General features: G+C 44.9%; 1 protein-coding gene across 1 annotated transcript in view; it reads right to left on the reverse strand.

The window, feature by feature from the left end:
- Positions 1-20,000, reverse strand: part of LOC123501829 — a gene marked incomplete at its 3' end in the record, with an annotated part of 130,223 nt that overhangs the window by 55,913 nt on the left and 54,310 nt on the right. The window contains 7 exon segments of the mRNA XM_045250857.1: positions 1,509-1,707; positions 2,034-2,136; positions 3,059-3,179; positions 6,873-7,394; positions 10,706-10,906; positions 15,057-15,212; positions 18,365-18,539. Of these exon segments, the coding sequence (XP_045106792.1) occupies positions 1,509-1,707; positions 2,034-2,136; positions 3,059-3,179; positions 6,873-7,394; positions 10,706-10,906; positions 15,057-15,212; positions 18,365-18,539 (1,477 nt within the window).

Here is a 20,000-nt window from a genome sequence, read left to right on the forward strand (position 1 = left end):
ATTTGGGCACAGTTTGAATACCTAAGAAAAGGCAAGGGAGGGAAGGGAATGAGGGAGGTAGAATAAAGCTACTAAATGTCCTAAAGATTCACAGCCAAGATACCTCGACAAGATTTAGTCAGGAGATGTACATTGCAGAATAGGTGAGAGATATTACGTTTCTGTTTGTGGTGCGAGGCAATTAGTGAGTCAAATGAACAGTTTTTATTGAGTTTCTAGTTTTATAAGGTCAGATGAGGTAAGATTATTTTTTTTGCATGTCACGTCTTAGTTGATTGAAAAAAAGATGAAAGAAGTTTATTGTTATTATTAATTTTTCATTGACCTTACTATCGCTTTGTGTCCAGTGTTTACAAGGCCAGATGAAGTAGAATGATTCGGTTTTGCTTCCTTGTCACGTTACTAACTGATTGAAAGGTGAAAAAAATTGATTGTTACTATTAATTTCCTCATTTTTCCTTACTCTCTCTTTGTGTGGGATGGCCAGCTTTATTTCGAGTGGAAAGTTGATAAATACAAACAAAAAAATAAATTAAAGAGAGAATAAGTGAGCTAATCAATTAAAAAAAAAAACTTTAACCATCATTTTAAACTAACCACACTAACCCCAATAAAACCATCACGCAAACACACAAAAAAAACACCACTTTACCACATATTTTCTGCAATGTACAACTCCTGTCAAAAAAAGAGAGGAAAACAAAAACCGGAATAAAAACACGAGATGGAGTGAGGGAGTGGGGGAACGGAGAAACAGAGGAAAACAGAGGGAAACTTGGATATAAAGAGGGCTTGAGACGGGGCTGGGAGGGAGAGGGACGGAGCGGGACGGAGCGGGACGGAGCGAAGATTTGACTGAGACTAGAGTACATAAGCTGGAGACTAAGAGGCAATGAGAACAGTGTGAGTTTCAAGGGAGGCGGGAGACAACACTGCAACAGACATGAGTTTATAAAGGAAGAACAGGTCAGTTATAAAGTAAAAAATTGACAGAGAAAAAGAGACATGTTAAAGGTTATTATAGTTACCCCTTAAAGACAGACAGACAGACAGACAGACAGAGAGAGAGAGAGAGAGAGAGAGAGAGAGAGAGAGAGAGAGAGAGAATCATAAGTCGACAAAGTAATAGAGAACAAAATAAAAAGACAACAGACAGACAGACAGACACACACACACACACACACACACACACACACACACACACACACACACACACACACACACACACACACACACACACACACAGAAATACAAAGAGAATAGAAAACCAACAAACATAAATAGACAGAAAGAGAAAAGAGAGAAAAGAGAGAACTAACACAAACACAAACACAAACACACACACACACACACAAATAAAAAAAAAAAGAGAAAGAAAAGACACAGAGACAGAAAAAAAACAGGAAAAGAAGAAATAGGAGAAAGAAACCCTCAACCCACACCAACCCACACCAACCCACAAACCCACAAACCTTTCCCTCTTTCCCCTCTCTCCCTTCCAAACTCACCTATCAAATGCGGTTCGTCCTGAGAGATGAAGTTTAGATCTGAGGGCACGGAGGTAGAAACGGGCTCATCGTCATCTCGGAGGCCCATAACCACAGACTGATGGAACTCTACCAGGTCTTCCCCAACCAGTTTCTCCACGAAGTTCGAAGGGACAAGACCGCGGCGCCCATCCAGAAGCTCTCCGTCAAAGAAGCCATCCCAGGCGACGGTAGAGAGAGAGAGAGAGAGAGAGAGAGAGAGAGAGAGAGAGAGAGAGAGAGAGAGAGAGAGAGAGAGAGAGAGAGAGAGAGAGAGAGAGAGAGAGAGAGAGAGAGAGAGAGAGAGAGAGAGAGAGAGAGAGAGAGAAATATACTAGTTCACCAAAGAAAAATATGAAAAATAAAAAAATGTCAAACGAATTAAAGAAATGAAATACAAAACGAAATGAGAAAGTGGAACAGTGAGAGAGAGAGAAAAAAAGGAATTACCAGAGAGAGAGAGAGAGAGAGAGAGAGAGAGAGAGAGAGAGAGAGAGAGAGTGTTACCTCATCCATGGCGCCCCACACCAGCACGTAGTCACCAGCATTTACCGCCAGCTCTGCCTCGGGGTTTTCGTTGGGCGAGTGTTGGAAAGGATCATAAGAATACCTGAAATGAGAAAACCTTAGATACACCTTTATAAAATAGTCACCTGTACACCTTTATAGAATAGTCACCTGTAAAAATAGTCACCTGTACACCTTTATAGAATAGTCACCTGTAAAAATAGTCACCTGTACACCTTTATAGAATAGTCACCTGTATACCTTTTCAAAATTAATCACCTGTACACCTTTGCAATTATATTTATTTTAGTACATTCGTGGTTTATTAATATTCTTTTTACCAGCCTTTCATACAACAATCATAGATATATTTGGGAATGGGACCTTCTTAAATCCGCCTTTCAAAATGAGTCACCAGTACACCTTTGCAATAATATTCGTCTTAGTACAGCTGTGGTTATAGTAGTATTTTTTAACTTTTTTTTCGTTTAACAATCATAAAAATATTAGAGAATGACAGCCTCTTAGGTACACCTTTCCAAAATCAGTCACCTGTACATCTTTGCAAATCTTGCTGATCTAATACTGAAACTTTGAAAACACCATTGGAAACCTGTATTACATCAACTAGAACCCTTAAATAGAGTGTTTCTCCTGTCGTAAATGCAAAAATCTTACTAAACTGCCACTGAAACATTAAGAACACTACTGAAAACCTGTACTTCTTCAACTAGAGTCCTTGAATAGAGTGTTTCTCCTGTCAATAAAACAGAAACCTTACTAATCTCCCACAAAAACACTAAAAACACCATTGAAAACCTGTATTCCATCAACTAGAACCCTTAAATAGAGAGTCCTCCTGTCGTAAATACAAAAATCTTACTAATCGACCACAAGAACATTAAACACACGATTGAAAACCTGTGTCACCTTCCCTTACCTTACTATACCTGCCCATCCCTCCCTGACCTGGAACCAGCCTAACAGTCTTAACCATATCTCACTCACACCTGCCACTCCCTCACCTGGCGATGTAGACGTGGCATCTGCCCTTTCCAGGAATTTCCAGGACGTCCAGCACCCTGTTATCTGTCTCGTAAGGTGGCAGCATTACACCGGGGAGGTTGCCATTCATGAGGTTCTTGTCTGAAGGTAATGGCAAGTTATTTTGTTAGTAAGTTGGTAAGAGTAGTAGAAGCTGTAGTAGTAAAGGTAGTAGTAGCTGTAGTAGTAAAGGTAGCAGCTGTAGTAGTTAGTGCTAGTAGGATTGAGGCAAAGGGAATTAAAAGGAGGTTCAAAACAGCATCAGATTTGTTGTTCCTTTGTGTTCTACGATATTAGTGAAGAAATAGGATAATACAGACGAAGGAAGAGGAAGAAGAGGAGGAGGAGGAGTAGGAGGAAGAGGAATAGTAGTAGTTGAAGAGGAAGAAGAGGAAAAAATAGTACCTGTAGTAGTAGAAGTAGTAGGAGAGAGAGAGAGAGAGAGAGAGAGAGAGAGAGAGAGAGAGAGAGAGAGAGAGAGAGAGAGAGAGAGAGAGAGAGAGAGAGAGAGAGAGAGAGAGAGAGAGAGAGAGAGAGAGAGAGAGAGAGAGAGAGAGAGAGAGAGAGAGAGAGAGAGAGAGAGAGAGAGAGAGAGAGAGAGAGAGAGAGAGAGAGAGAGAGAGAGAGAGAGAGAGAGAGAGAGAGTCACCTGGCTAATGACAGAAAAAAGAGAAATGAAATGAAAAAAATAATGAAAAGGAGGAAGACAGACACGAAGGAAGAGAAAATGGAGAAAAAAAACCCTGCAAATATTGAAGAGAGAGAGTTAATAATACACTTAGATACAAAACCTTCCTCAATACTCAAAGCACTGAAATTGACACTCTAGATATAATTGAGTAATCATGATGTGTATATTTCATCATTAAATTTCATGGAATGTTTTCAAAGAGACGCGCACTTAAAAATCATCACTAACATTGGCTTACAAGTTACAAGCATTTACTAGTTATACCTGTACTTAAAAACACCTTCCCCTCTCACCACAACAAATTTCCAAGGCCACAGAAACCACTAGCTGAGTTTTCATGACATTTTCTCCTTTTAATAAACTAGAAATCTTGGCAGTCCATCACTAGAACTATAAAAAATACTCTTAAAAAACACGAGTATCTTCAACTGGAGCCTTTGGAAAGCAGTGATGGTGGGAGAGGAAAGCTTTTCAGGATACAGGTCTTAATCTCACCAAGGTCAACTGTCAACACAACACCACAAACGTGCAACTATGAAGGAACACAACTAAACATGCATGAAAAAGAAGTTAATTGAAGGGAAACTAAAAGAAAGCAATAAATCAGATAAAAAAGATTCATATGAAAAGTAAATTACGTAAATATGACAAAATAAAACGATGCATGTTTTTAAGAAGAGTAAATTCAAGGAAAACTAAATGAAAAATAAATAAGTGTAAAAATAATGAAAACTAATAAAAAAAAGAAGATGGAAATAAAAAGTTGAGTTTGAAAGTTTGACAAAATAAAACGATGGATATGTATAAATTGAAGGAAAAAAAGAAACAATAAAGAAATAAGGAAATAGATGAAAGACTAATACAAAAGATGCATATGAAAAGTTGAATATACAAATATGGCAAAATAAGACGATGTATAGACGTGAGAAAAGAGTGAATTGATAGAAAAATAAAACAATAGATAAATAAGGAAAATGAAAATAAAAAATGCAAATGGAAAGCTAAGTATGCAAAAAAGACCAATTAAAGAAAAGAAAAAAAAGGGAAAAATAAAACTGATAAAGCAAAAAATTCTGGTAAAAAAAAAAGTTACGCGTTATTTGAGAAAAAAAATGTAAAAAAATAAATTGAGCAGGAAGTTCATGTAAAAATGTCCACTTACCATCTCGCTGAAAAGTTGAAATGAAAGAAAAAAAAAAGAAAATCCACGAAAAACTGGAAATTATTGAGCGAACGGGCGAGAAAAATACACGAAATAAAGAGAAAACGTAAATGAATGAAAAAAAAAAACGTCACATGAAAAGACGAAATGAAAAGAAAAAAAAATAATTCGCGAAAACTTGAAAATAAACGAAAGAACGGACGAGAAAATTGAACGACGTGATAAGAAAAGAAAAAGATACGAAAAGAGAAGAAAAAAAACGTGATAACTCCGCAAAAAATAAAGGAAAATTAAAGAAAACGAGACGCGAGGAGGAAGAAAGAAAACGGAAGGAACTGAACGGAGGAAGGAAGGAAGGAGGGAGGAAAGAAAATGGGATCAGGTTGCGGAGTAGAAAAAGAAAAAAAGAAAGAAAAAAACTCCAAGAAAAAAAAATAAATCACGAAATGAACCGAAATTTTTACACGAATCACGATAAAAAAAAAAAAAAAAACAACGATAACAACAACACTTTAAAAAAACAACAACAAAAACAAGAATAACAACAAACTACAATCTAACAATCTAATTAGCTCATTACCTGCAACAAACAAACATACATACAAACAAATGACAAGAAGGGACGTGGGTGGGGGAGGGGAGGGGGAAGGGGGAGGGCAAGGGAGGGAGAGGGAGAGGGAGAGGGAGAGGGAGAGGGAGAAGAGAGAGAGAAAAAAAGAGAGACAAATACAGATCATACAACATGCAAGAAAGGAAAAGAGAGAGAGAGAGAGAGAGAGAGAGAGAGAGAGAGAGAGAGAGAGAGAGAGAGAGAGAGAGAGAGAGAGAGAGAGAGAGAGAGAGAGAGAGAGAGAGAGAGACAACGAAAAGAGAAAGAGAGAATAGACAAGGATAGACAAAAGAAAGAAAAGAGAAGAGAGGAATAGACAAATAGAGAAAGAAAAGAGAACAAGAGAAAAAATGAGAGAAAGAAGAGAAAAAAAGAAAATGAATAAAAAATAGGGAAAGAAAGAAAATGAAAAAGAAAAAAAGAGAAAGAGGTAGAAAAGACAAAGAGAAAGAGAAAAAAGAGAGAGAGAAAGAGAGAGGATAAAGACAAACACACATGCAAGAAGAGGATTTAGATAAGATCGGTGGGGAAAAAAGAGGATCACAACAGGGTTACATGGGAGTTACAACGGATTACAGACTCCAATAGACTCCTGAATTCTTTATTTGTGGTGTTGGATTGTGTTACACGTTGCCGATTGTGGTATTAAAGAGGAAGAGGAGGAGGAGGAGGAGGAGGAGGAGGAGGTGTTATTCAAGGTTTCTGTTTGTCAGTTGAGGAAGGAAGGAAGAAAGAAAGAAAGATAGAAAGAAAGAAAGAATGAATGAATGAAAGAAAGAAAGAAAGGAAGGGAATGAGAGAGAGAGAGAGAGAGAGAGAGAGAGAGAGAGAGAGAGAGAGAGAGAGAGAGAGAGAGAGAGAGAGAGAGAGAGAGAGATACTATGGCAACCTTTTCTAATACCACAATTGGCTAAAGGAAAAAAAAGAAAATATAGGAAGAAAAAAAAGAAGGAAAGAAATGAAAGAATGAAAAAGGAAGGAGAGAGAGAGAGAGAGAGAGAGAGAGAGAGAGAGAGAGAGAGAGAGAGAGAGAGAGAGAGAGAGAGAGAGAGAGAAACAAACTCACTAAACCAATAAAAAACACCAAAAGAACAAGAAGAAAAGAAGAAGACGAAGACGAAGAAGAAGAAGAAGAAGAAGAAGAAGAAGAAAAGGGTTAGGTTAGGTTAGCTCATAAATTCCTGTGAAAAACTCAAATGGTATAAAAAAAAAGAAAAAAACAGCGTAACACAAGCCAACACCCGAAGAAGGAACACAGGAGTCACGTGGCGCCAATAAACCACTGCAGGGGAGCGGAGAGGGCCGGGAGTGGGGAGGGCACATCGATTATACCGTCTTTATCATAACTGGTGGTGATGATGGTGGGGAGTGGGTTGATGTTCGGGAAGACAGGGTTGGTGATGCCTCCGCCGCCGCCGAGGAGCCCCGAGCCGCCGACCAAGCCGAGGGACGTAGGAAGGGTGACGGATCCTAGAGGGTTCGATCCTGCGAGGTTGAGCCCAGCAGTAGTAGATGAAGGACCACCGAGGAATGAAGGACCAAGTGACGCCAGGGAGGTTAATCCGAGTCCTGAGGTTCCGTGGGGTGGGAAGCTGAGTCCTGCAGGGTCCAAATGCGCCAGGGACTGATCCACGAAGCTCAAGGGGTTGTTGGCCAGCGCGGGGTTGTGGCCGAGGGGGTTCACGATGGGGTTGGAGAGGTCTAGGGCAGTGACGGTGGTGGTGGTGGCCCCGGCTAGGCCCCCACCACCGAGGAGCGACGATGGAGTCAAGGCGGAGAGGCCGAAGGAGGTAAGGGCGTCGCTTGTCTTGAGGGACGCCACGCCGGAGGAGGAGGAGGTGGAGGAGGACAGCCCTGATGGGAGATACATGTGGCTGTGTCATTCTCCTCGCCCCCGCCTCGTTCTTTCTTTCTGCAAGTGTCTAACGCGCAAAGTATCAGCAGCATTAGGGCCCGCGTGCCGAAACTGCCAGTCTGCACCGCCGCTGCTCGCAAAAGGCTTGGTAAACTGAAGTGACAGGGGTTCTCAAGGGTGTTTGCATGATTCTAGTGATAAATGGACAGTGTTTCTATAGTTTTAGCACTAGAAACACTCTTGGGAACCTGGCTCACCGTGTCTGTGGCCTTGGGGAGCAGTGGCGGAGAGAGCGATGCGTTTCAAAACACGGGCGTTAGAATCAAAAAGTGAATATGTGAGTGATTTGAGGTGAACTAGCCGGCTGGGAGTCAGGGAGGACGGCGGCACTAGCTCATGTCATTCCCATGCACCGCTTGTCATGCACTGCAGTCACATATCATATCATGTCACGGGGTTTGTTTATCTCACGTATGTACAGTGACGCATGCCAAGAGGCGGCTCCGCACACAAGACCTTTCTCTCTCTTGTACGGGGTTGCAAAATGATAGCAAAATGGAAATAGATCATAAATGTGAAATGATAAGTAAAGAATTAAAATCACAGGCTATATAAAGTGTTGGGGGGAATAAAAGGAGACTGCACACTCACGGAAATGAAATGAAATGGAATGGGAAAAAAAATAAAGAGGGATTTTTAAAAGTTCACATTACTACAACGAAAATTAATGAAAAAAAAAGACAATGAAAGAAACGAAAAAAAGAATATCAAAGAAAATAGACACATTTAAGTTAAGAATACAACTGATAACAAAGATAACGATAAAAAATTAACAATAACAACAATAACAACGCTAACAAGAACAATAAAAATAAGAAAAAAACACCAACACCAACAATAATAATAATAATAATAATAATAATAATAATAATAATAATGATAATAGCAATGCCAGTAACAATAATTCAACTTTACAATCATCACTAGAGTAGCAAACTGCCTTCACTAACTACCAGAGCGTCATTCAACAAGCGGCCATGGTTCTAGTGACGGGACTTTAGCTGGACAAGGGAGCGGCGACCTTCAGCTCAAAACAAAACAACAACAAAAAGAAGAACAATGACAAAGAAGTGGTGGAAACGAAAAAATAATAACAATGATAGCAAAATAGCTAAAGCAGGAGGAGGAGGAGGAGGAGGAGGAGGAGGAGGAGGAGGAGGAAGAGGGGAAAGAACAGGAGGAGGATGTCTAGTGTGGTGGAAGTGGTAGTAGTAGTAGTAGTAGTAGTAGTAGTAGTAGTAGTAGTAGTAGTAGTAGTAGTAGTAGTAGTAGCAGTAGTAGTTGGAGTAGTAGTAGTGGACGTAATAGTAGTAGTAGTGAAAAGTAGTAGTAGTAGTAGTAGTAGTAGTAGTAGTAGTAGTAGTAGTAGTAGTAGTAGAAGTGGATTAGCTACTTAGGGGGATAACACACATCAATACAAAGCGAAAGGAATCTAGACAAAGGAGAGAAGGGAGGAGAACAGAAGGAAGGAAGGAAGGAAGGAAGGAAAAGGAAAAGGGAAAAAAACAACAACTAGAGAAAGATATTTTGTAGGAAGCTGCTTCAACACTTTAATACGTGACCGAGAGGCGCCAAAAAGAAAAAAAAAAAAAAAAAAAGTGGAAAAGTGAAGAGGGACATTACAAAAACAAGGGATAAAAAAAAAGTCACTTGCTCTCACGGCTGTTAGTAGTAATTAGGTGGTTTAGTAGTGAAAAAAGTAGTAAAGTGTGTCTACGTACTTAAAAAAAAAAGGAAACTACGTAAGAAAACTCGTAATATTGAAAAAAAAGTAAGAAAATATTGGGAAAGTAATTATCCAAAAGAGGAAACTGGGTGAGGTAAAAAAATGTGTATGTAATTACTTATAGAAAAAAAGGTGATGGCGTGGCAGGAAAACAACCATGTGATAGTGTGGTTAAAATGTGGTGGTGGTGCGAGCGTGGCGCCACCACCACCACCACCACCACCACCACGCGTCTGGCAACACTACAGTACCACTAGTAGAGTGATGATGTGTCAAGAGGTAGAGTAAGTACAGTATATACGTTAGCACTGCGGGTTTGTAACTCAACAACGCCATAACCAACAACTGCTTCTCTCTTTCTTTCTCTACATCTTCCTTTTGTGTGATTTTTTTTCTTTTTTTCTTTTTTTTAAGATGTCTAATGTATTTTTAGGGTTGCAAATCGCTGAAGGGAAAAAACCACCGCTGTTACTGTTTTGCTTTGTTTAGTTTGTGCTTTGTTTAGCTGCTGAGACGCGTTGAGCTGTGCAGCGGGTAGGCACAGGAGCAGCAGTAGCAGCAGCAGCAGCAGCAACAGCAGCAGCAGCAGCAGGAGCAGCAATGAGGGCTTTACAGCAGGAGTGGCAGGAGAGACTCATGGTGACACTCTTACGGTGCTGTTGTGTTTACGAACCCAGCCTACTACGAGGGGGAGGAGGAGGGTGCAGGAGCGGGCCGCCCCTCGACCACGACTACACAAGCGCCCCACAGGGAGACAGGGAGCCTCGGCCGCTCTGAGCTACCACCAGCAGCTAGAGGAGCAGCGTCAGTAGCAGCGGCCACTTACTGTTCAACACAGGCCGGCCAAAGTGTGGCTTCGGAACCGTCAGAAAATTTTTGATACGGGACATGGCAGTGGAGGAGGCGGAGGAGGAGGAGGTCCCCCCGACGCCGCGCTGATGGGGTTGCGGCGGCTGCTTGGGGAGGACCCGCTGCTGGTGCGTCATCAGGGGCGCGCCCGAGTGTTGGTGGTGCTGGTGGTGGTGCTGCTGGTGCTGCGGGCCCGGGCCACCATGGGGGCGGGCCGACGACCCCTGCTTGTGGCCCTGGCTAGACTGGTGGTGCCTGGAGTGACCAAAAGCAGGGGCGTGGCCCTCCCCGTGGTGGCCCACGCCGCGTCCCGCCCCGCCACCAGCATGGGAACCGCCCCCGTGCGCGCCGTGGGCCCGGCCGTCCAGGAACTGCACGTGTTTGCCAAGGTGGGGACCTGAAGGCACGCGCGGGCAGGTGAGGGCAGTACCTGGTCCGCTAGTCGCCGGGCTCTCTCGTATCATTACCTCCGAGAGTCCCTCAGCCTTCAAGGAGAGCTTTGAAAAGGGGCACACCTCACAGTGACACAAGAAATCACCATCTTTTATGAGGCCAACAAAGCTTAACAGGTTTAGTTCCAGGAGAAGCCAACAAGCCAACAAGTGTCCCCCTCATGGCTCCCTCATGCACCCGGCCGCCGCCCCCCTCACCGCCCCCCGAGGCCGCCCACCTTACCTAGCGTGGAGCGAGACTTGTCCAGCTCGGCCAGGATCTTGTTGTCCTGCTCGATCTTCGCCATGATGCGGTCGATCTCCGAGGAGGCGTTCTCCGCTCCGCCCGCGCCCGTGAAGCCCGTGGAGCTGGAGCCGGTGATGAAGCCCGATCCTGTGGTGTTGGTGAAGACGCCAGACGAGATGGAGGTGAGGGAGTTGAGACCTGCACCACCGGGAGGGAAGGGACTGTTAGCATCACCATCACCACCGCCACCACCGCCACGCTACACCTTCACTACTCTAGACACAGCTACACACAACACTTAGGTCTAGCTAAACACCAGGATATGTTTCACTACACCTACACATCTACTTCCTCCTCCTCTTCCTTATCATCTCTACACACATCAATTCTTCTATCACTAATCCTCTCCATCCATCGCCGTGACCCTAAATCCTTTACTCTACACCAATTAACTCACAAACAGCCTCGTGATGGACAATTTACTCCTGCTTCACCTTCCTTTGCTTTCCTCCATGCTGACACTCACTAATCGCCTCTCGCCTTCCCAAACACCATCATTTACGTCCAGTTTCCCAGATCTGTTAGGGCCAGGACGGCAGATAGCGAGGGAAGTTTTAGGGAGAGAGCGCCCTTCCTAACCACGGACGCTGGGTAGGATTCGAACCCGTGCGCCTCGCCTGGGGACTCCTTAGATCCTTCGTCGGCCCTCCCCAGCATCCTTCTATAACGACTTCAAGTGGGATTCTAAAGAGCAGCGCCATATGGCAACACTATGGCAACACTGCACCGCCCTGCCCAGGTGACGATGTGATTACAGGTGACCTTCCCAACACGCTCTCGAGGCAAGACTGACGCGCTTCTGTGACCTTTCTTTGTGACCTTGCTTGATTTTTTTTTCTCTCTCTCTCTCTCTCATTCCGCCCGGCGCTGTATAACCCCAGTGTTGCGGTGTTTTGTATCATTCATTGTGTTCTGTTCTCGCCCCGTCCGTCCGTCCCGTCCCGTCCCGCCCCGCCCTGTCCCACCTCGCCTCATTTCATCTCTTCTTGGCTCTCACTCTACACTAAATAAAAAGCTACAAATTTTTTCTAGTGTATATTCTAAGCTAAAAAAACCCTAAAAATTGTTCTAGTTTATGTAAAGAAAAACTATGAATCCTTATGCATAAAAAATTGGGCAAATGCAAAGTTATATCAAGGTGTCATAACAAAAATCTTAAAAAATGTTAAATTCACAGCATGACTTTCAATCTCAGTATTCAGGCAAGTCACCAATTCCTCTCTCTTCATTTAAAGGGGATGATGCAAAACTTAGTGTGTGGAGTGGTGTGGTGTTGTGTGATGGTGGTGTGGTGTGGTGTGGTGGGGTGTTGCATCCCATGTTTGTGTCAGTGCGGCGAGGCAAACCCAGTGGTGGTATGGTTTGGTGTGGTATGGTGTTGTGGTGGTGTGGTATTGTGGTTTTGTGGTGTGGTGGTGTGTAGTGGTGTGGTGTGGTATGGTGTGGTGTTGAGCTGTAGTGGTGTAGTGGTGTTGTTTAGTGTATTGGTGTGGTGTTGAGCCGTGGTTAGTGGTGTGGTATGGTGTGGTGTTGAGGTATGGTGATGTGGTGCGGTGTTGAGGTGTGGTGTGATGATGTGGTGATGTAATGTAGTGGTGTTGAGGCGTGGAGCTGAGCTGTAGTGGTGTAGTATGGTGAAGTGGTGTTGTGGTGGTGAGGTGCAGACACGAGGCATCAACACCAGGTGCGTTAGAGTGAGTGACAATCCCTGTGTGTCATGCTAGCCACTCCTTTATACCACCACCGCCATGCAGCATGCAACCCAGCGCCTCTCACTCACTCACTCTCTCACTCTTAATCCCTCAACCCCTCACCATTAACCCCTTCAGTACCGTGACGCGTTTCCATATTCATTCTGCTTACTATTTGGTGATTCTATACAGCTTCAGAAACTCATGTGGGGGATTAAAATGGTGAAGACTGTGGCCATTAATCTTCTGACCTCCATAGACCCTTCCTAATGTCAATAAAGACGTCTAATCACCACAAAAATTCGTTATAAAAATGCGTCCTAGTACTGAAGGGGCTAATACTCCACTGACCTTCTCCCATAAAAAAAAGGCACCGTGTGAACTTTGGGAGCATAACTGGGCACCTTTATAGCAACTCCGGGCACAACAAACCGGGATAGAATAAGGATACTGTCTCTAGTGTTGCTCCGGGGAAGTGCTAGGCAAGAAAGACAACACGAATCCTGTCCACGGTCCGAGTGTAGGTTGGGCTTCCTCACTCGGGGCAACGGTTTCCTAGCGGGTGGGCTTTGAGACAGGAGGTACCACAAAAAGCATCCTCTTTAGACCATAGATTCCAGTGAAAAGCCCACATGGTATATTAAAAAAGTAGACAAGAATTTCATCCATGAGACAAACGCTTCAATGAACAGTGTTGCCTAGACTTGCTTACTTGCTTGACCCTTTCAGTACCGTGGCGCGTTTCCAAATTCCTCCTGGTTGCTGTTTGGTGATTTTACACAGCTTCAGAAACTCATGTGGGGGATTAAAATAGTGAAGACTGTGGCCATTAATCTTCTAACCTCCATAGATCTTTCCTAATGTCAATAAAATGGTCTAATCGTAAACAAATCTCAAGATAAAAATGTGTCCCAGTACTAAAGGGGTTAATGCCTTGTTATTCATTTATGTACGGCTGGATAAAGGTACTACAAAGAAATCGATATAAAAATCCCACTACAATGAGTCTTTAAATGGTTTATCTCTTTATGATCCTATTAACCCCTTCAGTACTGGGACACATTTCTACCATGAGTTTTGTGTGTGATTAGACCATTTTATTAATATCAGGGAGGGCCAGTGGAGGTCAGGAGATTAATAGCCACAGTCTTCATTATCTTAATCCCCCACATAAGTATCTGAAGCTGTATAAAATCACCAAATAGTAAGCAGAAAGATTATGGAAACGCGTCATGGTACTCAAGGGGTTAAAATGACCTCAGTGTGTTTCAATACAAGAGTTGGTGTGTCAGGTTGGCTGGTGTTAGTTTTATCGTCATTTCAGTTTGTTTTGTTATTTACTTTTGCCTCGTGATCGTAAACCAAGACAGACAGACAGACAGACAGACAGACAAGCAGACAGACAGACCCGGCGCTCTTATTCGTACAGGTGTTTCGACAGACTCCATATGGACTAAGTGGGCAGACACAGACACACGTTATGGTGCGCGGGGCGGCGTGTGGTCACTCAATGACGGCAACAAGTCACCACCAGCGTAGGGTTCACCTTCAACTCTCACATTCCTCCCTCTTACTCTCTATCCTCTCCCTCCTTCCCGCTCTCCCTCACCTATCAACTTCTTAACTTCTTAACTTCCATCGCTTCCTCTAACTCTAACTTTGCCCTGGCCATTGACCGCGGTGGGGGGCGGGGCGGGGGACGCAGCCGCGGGAGACGTGGGGTCGGTGAGGCGTCGCGGGTTGAAGGTGAAGAGAGGAAGGGGAACAGAATGAGGGAGTAAGAGGAAAATAAGAGGAAAATGTCACAGGGTATTAAACGGTGGGCTGTAAACAAGGCGGGGAGGGGGGGAGGGAGGAAAGGTAGGGAGAACACTTCCCTTTCCCCTGCCCTCCCCCACTCCTCCCCTGCGGCCCCCTGCCAGCCCCGCCTGGCTGGATGAGCGAAGGTCGACCCGCGGCTCGAAATGAAACAACGTGAAGGAAATACAACCATTGATTATTGGCGGTGAGCGCGGCAGACGGCGCGGCCACGACCTGCTACCCCCGCCCCCACAGGGACCCCGGGGAAGGACGCCCCCAGACGCGATGCGTGCCTCGCGGCTCACGGAGGCGAGTCTAAAGTTTGTCAAAGCACTAATTACAAAAAGATGACAACTAGACTAAAGGGTCATGCTCTGCGGCGCGCTAGGGACACTAGGCTAGGTGGTGAAAACGTTGTCTAGGGTCTTGGCCCCGCGCCCCACCCTCACCCCGCGCTGCCCCGCCCCGGCCCGGTCCAGGCGAGGGCGGGGCGGGGCAGGGCGGGGCGGGCTGCTGCCGCTGCGGGCTGGCGCCACCTCCAGCCTGACCAGTGGACGTGGCGTGACCTAACTCGGCGCGGAACGCCTGTGAGGGGCGGCGGCCCCGCGCGGCGCCAGCCCCCGGCGTGCAGCAGCGGGGCGGAGCGGGGCGGCCAGGGTGCCTGGGCCAGGGGCAGCCTGCGGCAGGGGTGCTTAATTTTGAACTTGTCAACGACTAACTCTTGTACAGCCTCCTCGAGGGGGAGAGGGACGGGCGGGAGGACGACCAATGGGCGCGCTCCCTGCGCCAGCTCTGACCTGATTGGCCAGCTAGAGGTGACGTGGAGAGGGGAGGGTGGGTCAGGTCGCCGAAGCCCAGCATGTCCAGGCTGTGAGGCAGGCTGAGGCCCAGCCCCACGTGCGGCACGGGCGTGGACCCCGCCGTGCTACCGTTCGACAAAATTTGACTCGAATCTGTAAAAAAGTGGTGAGGTGAGCGAGCGGCGGAGGCGGCGACGGCGGCGGCAGCGGCGGCGGCGAGGGGCGGCCATGGCAAGCACATGCAGGGCGTCCAGCCTGCCCTGCCCCGCCCCGCCCTGTCCTGCCCCGCCTGGCCCCGCGGCGGTAATCAGCTGCGTCACGAGGGGCAGGACACTGCGGAGTTCAGGTCTGGGGCGGGGCTGGGCGGGGCAGGGCGTGTGATGCTGGATTTCCAGGCTAAGCAAGCAAGCAAACAAGCAGCAGCAACAACAGCAGCAGCAGCAGAAGCAGAAGCAGCAGCAGCAGCAGCGGTATCAGCAACAGCAGCAGCGGCAGCAGCAGCAGCGGCACAGCATCGCCACACCCCCACCACCCAGCACCCCCACACACCACTGCACTTCCTGCTCGCGGGGCTCAGGGCGCGGAGCGTGGGAAGTGGTGTGTGGGCAGGGCGTGGTGGTGTGGGGGGCGGGGCACGCAGGGGCAAGAGGCGACACAAGCAGAGGGCGAGGCTGTGAGAGGACGCTGAGGTGAGTGTGCAAGGGAGGGGACGTGGCGGCCAGGAGAGGAAGGAAGGAGAGAGAGAAGGTGGAGGAAAAGGAGAGAAAGACGCAGTGAGGGAGGGCGGGAGGGGTGAGGGGGGGATGGGGGGCCAATGTGGGGGGAGTGAAGAATTTAGGAAGCAGTTTGGTTGCCTCGGGTGAGAAAGGCAACACACGAAGTATTCAAAATAAAACTAAAGGTCAAGTTTGTTGGCTTCATAAAAAACAACAACAAACACACACACCAGGCAAGGCTTCAGTGTAGGAGTGGTGAGCGCTGCGTGCCGGAACTAAAAACACTAATAAAAAAAAAACCAGAAAACACTCATAAAGGACATTTTTTTGAATGGGGGGAGGGTAAATTTCACTTCTTCGCTACTTCTTCCTTTCCCTTACAATAATTTATCCCAACACTAGAAATTTGACAAGGACACGTTAGGCGCCGTATGACCTACGTGTGGCGGCGCTGTGAACCCTCCAGTGAGTGAACCAATCAACTGCACAGGTAAACAATTCCAATCACGTGACTTTGAAATCCAGGTGTGCAATGAACCACGCTGGACGATTAGGTCAGGTAAGGTCAGGTAAGGTCACGAGCTAGGGAGGGGAGGGGGTCGGGGAGGGGAGGGCTACAGGTAAGCCAATTTAAGCTTAGGGACCAGGTGAGTACAGGTAAAGAAAGTGGGAGAGGAGGAGGAAGAAGAAGAGGAGGAAGAGGAAGAGGAAGAGAGAGAGAGAGGAGAAGGACGAGAGAGAGAGAGAGAGAGAGAGAGAGAGAGAGAGAGAGAGAGAGAGAGAGAGAGAGAGAGAAAATAGAAAACACACCACATAGCATCACCATCATCATCATCATCATCATCATCATCATCATCATCATCATCATCATCAAAAGACAAAAAAATAACAAAACCAGTCAATCAAGAAGCACCAGAGAGAGAGAGAGAGAGAGAGAGAGAGAGAGAGAGAGAGAGAGAGAGAGAGAGAGAGAGAGAGAGAGAGAGAACCACATATTACTCTGTTGTTGTGAAAGGGCGTAGCGAAGTAAGGCCAGTTTGTAGAGTGGCATTTCAACTGTGGTGGTGGTGGTGGTGGTGGTGGTGGCGGCGGTGGTGGTGGCCGCGTGGTGGTAGAAAAGGCGGTAGAGTTGATAGTTGTAGTAGTAGTAGTAGTAGTGAATAGAGAATAGTTAGATCAAAATAGTGGTAATAGAATAGTGGTAGACAGAAGTGTAGACGGTTCACAAGGCTGCAATGTTGGTAGATGGACAGACAGACACACAGACAGACAGATAGATACACAGACAGATAGACAGACAGACAGACAGATAGACAGACAGACAGACAGAATTACAAACACGACAGGAGGAGGAGGAGGAGGAGGAAAGGAAGACGACGAAAAGGAGAAGGAGGAAGAAGAGGAGGAGGAAAAGAAGAAGAAGAAGAAGAAGAAGAAGAAGAAGTAAAAAGCTATAAAGAAGAATATCAAAATCTTGATAAAAAGTAGAAATGAAGGAAAAAAATAAAGGTGAAAAGAATGAAAATTGATAAATAAATGATAAAAAATAAGAAAAAGAGAAAATAAGAGGAAAATTAAGAAAGAGATAAGGAAAAGCAAAAAAAGAAAAGAATAAAAGGAACAAGAAAAAAAGAATAGGAAGAAGAAGAAGAAGAAGAAAAAGAAGGTAAAATAGAAAGGAAGGAAAAAGGAAGATAAAAAAAGAAAAGAAAAAAGAAAATCGAACGAGATTGGAAAGAAAGCAGGAAATGACACACACAAAGAGAGAGAGAGAGAGAGAGAGAGAGAGAGAGAGAGAGAGAGAGAGAGAGAGAGAGAGAGAGAGAGAGAGAGAGAGACACACACACAGACACACCAAAACACTTAATTACGAATAACCACAAAAAGACACGAAGGAAAAAGAGAAAACAATGATCAGAGACAAAGAATGAAAGAAAACGGACCACTCAACAGCACATTTCAGGGGTGACTGAGGAAAAACGGAGGGGTGAGGACGAGACATAAAATGCAGCAGAAGCCTTGTAAATACGTGAATTCCTCCAGTCTATAAGGGAATATTAGTGAGTGAACAAGAGTAATGGTGGTAATAACAACAACAACAAATATTACAACAGTGGAGAGTGCTTGGATTATTATCAGAAAAAGGGTTATTATTATCATTGATTATTTTGAGTTACTGACAAGGAAAGGTTGTTTAAGATGCTTATAAAGATTGACAAAGTGATGTGCATGGTTAGTTGTTACAGAGGATGGGAACACACACACACACACACACACACACACACACACACACAACTAGAATTGGGCCGAATTTATTTTATTTAATTTTTCTTTTCCTTTAAGTAGTAGAAGGTAAGATTAAACATGCATTTTCCTCCCACACACACACACACACACACACACACACACACACACACACACACACACACACATATAACCAGGTAAATACACACGTAAAAAAAAAAAAAATAGAAAAACAAGAACATCCCTTGAAAAAACACCATTCTTTCAAATCCCTCAACAAATAAACAAACATTTTTAAGGAATGACACAAGCAAAACCAAATCATGCCAGAGAAACTACACTCACCAGGCGTCACGTCCCCGGAGTCAGGGCTCTGAAGGTCAGCGCTGAGTGAGCCAGAGCGGGACCAGGAGTTCTTGGGGGAGCCCTGGGCCTTCTTCAGACTCTGCATCTCCAGCAACAGTTCCTCGTGACGCAGGTTTTGAACTTCCGCCTTCTTCTCCAACTCGCGGATCTTGGACTGTCAGGGCGAAGAGGGAAAGAAAAAAAATTGGAGGTCAGTAGAGAGGAAAGAGTTGAACAATGGAAAAACGAGAAAATATGATAAAATTGGCAGAAAAAAATAGTTGGAAAAATAAACTACAGCAAAAAGAAAACGGAAGTAGAAGGAAAAAAAGAGAAGATAAATAAACAGAGAAAAAAATAAAGCTGAACAGACAGAAATGAAAGAAACGGATAATCTTAACGGGTAACTGAGTCAAAGATCACTGCAAGTATGAAAAATGAAGAAAATACACGAGACGATCGGACTTCGAACATCTCGGCCTCCCAAAAATTCAGACTTCGAGCAAAAGTTCAATGAATTTAATCCTCGGAGGTCGAACAAAATTCGGACCTCGAAAAATTCGAAGGCGGTCGAATCCAACCGAATCCGGATTATGGTGGCGGCGTTGGCATTAGGCAAACATCAGTTCCCTGTTTCTTTTGGTTGCATGTTGTCACCTGGCTCTGATCCCAGCTGGGCCAGGACATGTGACGAGCTTTTCATTTGACCAGAGTCACTCAACCAGGTAGGATGGATGAGTTATATTTGTTACAAGCACACTCATCTAATAATTAACAAAAACATATCTTAACTACTGCAGTGATAAAGGGGACAGACGAGAAGCAAAGCTAAGTTTTCATTGAGTCTGTGTTGAGGTGCAGCCTGAGATGCAAAGATCACCCAGAAATAACCATCTGCATCAGTACGCACGGTGGCTGGTGAGTCGATTCCGGCCTCCCTTGCCCTCCCACACCATCATCTACGTGCGCCATGAAGCTCGCTACCAAAAGGTAAATAATATTGATTTTATTAAATGAATTCTGATTTACTTAGGTAAGAATCTGGAGACTTGCAACGGTATCGTGTTCGGAGCTGTCTGACTGTCCGGCTGTCCGGCTGTCTGGCTGTCCTCAGCTATCCAGGCGAGACTGCGCTTGCACAGAACCCAATGTTTACAAACAAAGATTTGTTGATAAACAGAGTTGATTCCAAGTATCCGCCACACCATGCAAGGAATACATGATTTCCTCGTGCCCTTGGCTGAGAAAGACTTGTTTACAATGTACCAAGAGAATGTCACACCTCACTAATCACTACAACCTAACTCCTGGCCAATACATAACAAAAAATAAGATTTAGTTTTATTTTTCTAGGATCCTGAAACCAAGTGAACAAACTTATGATTGTGTGACGTAACTTTGGTCCCTGTATGAAGGCTATTTAATGATTCTTGACTACACCTACACAATATAAAGATAAATACACTTTTCTTTAATATTTAACGGTGTATTGGATTTACGAAAGGTTTGCTTTATGAAAAATCAATAATATGCCTCCCCGTGCCTCAAAACACCACAGTGATTACATTTCTTACACAACATAACAATGTCTACACTGTCTTGTCAAAACACTGCGGTGTATTGGGTTTATGAACAA

This window comes from Portunus trituberculatus, chromosome 10, assembly GCF_017591435.1.
Source record: "Portunus trituberculatus isolate SZX2019 chromosome 10, ASM1759143v1, whole genome shotgun sequence".
NCBI classification, from domain to species: domain Eukaryota; kingdom Metazoa; phylum Arthropoda; class Malacostraca; order Decapoda; family Portunidae; genus Portunus; species Portunus trituberculatus.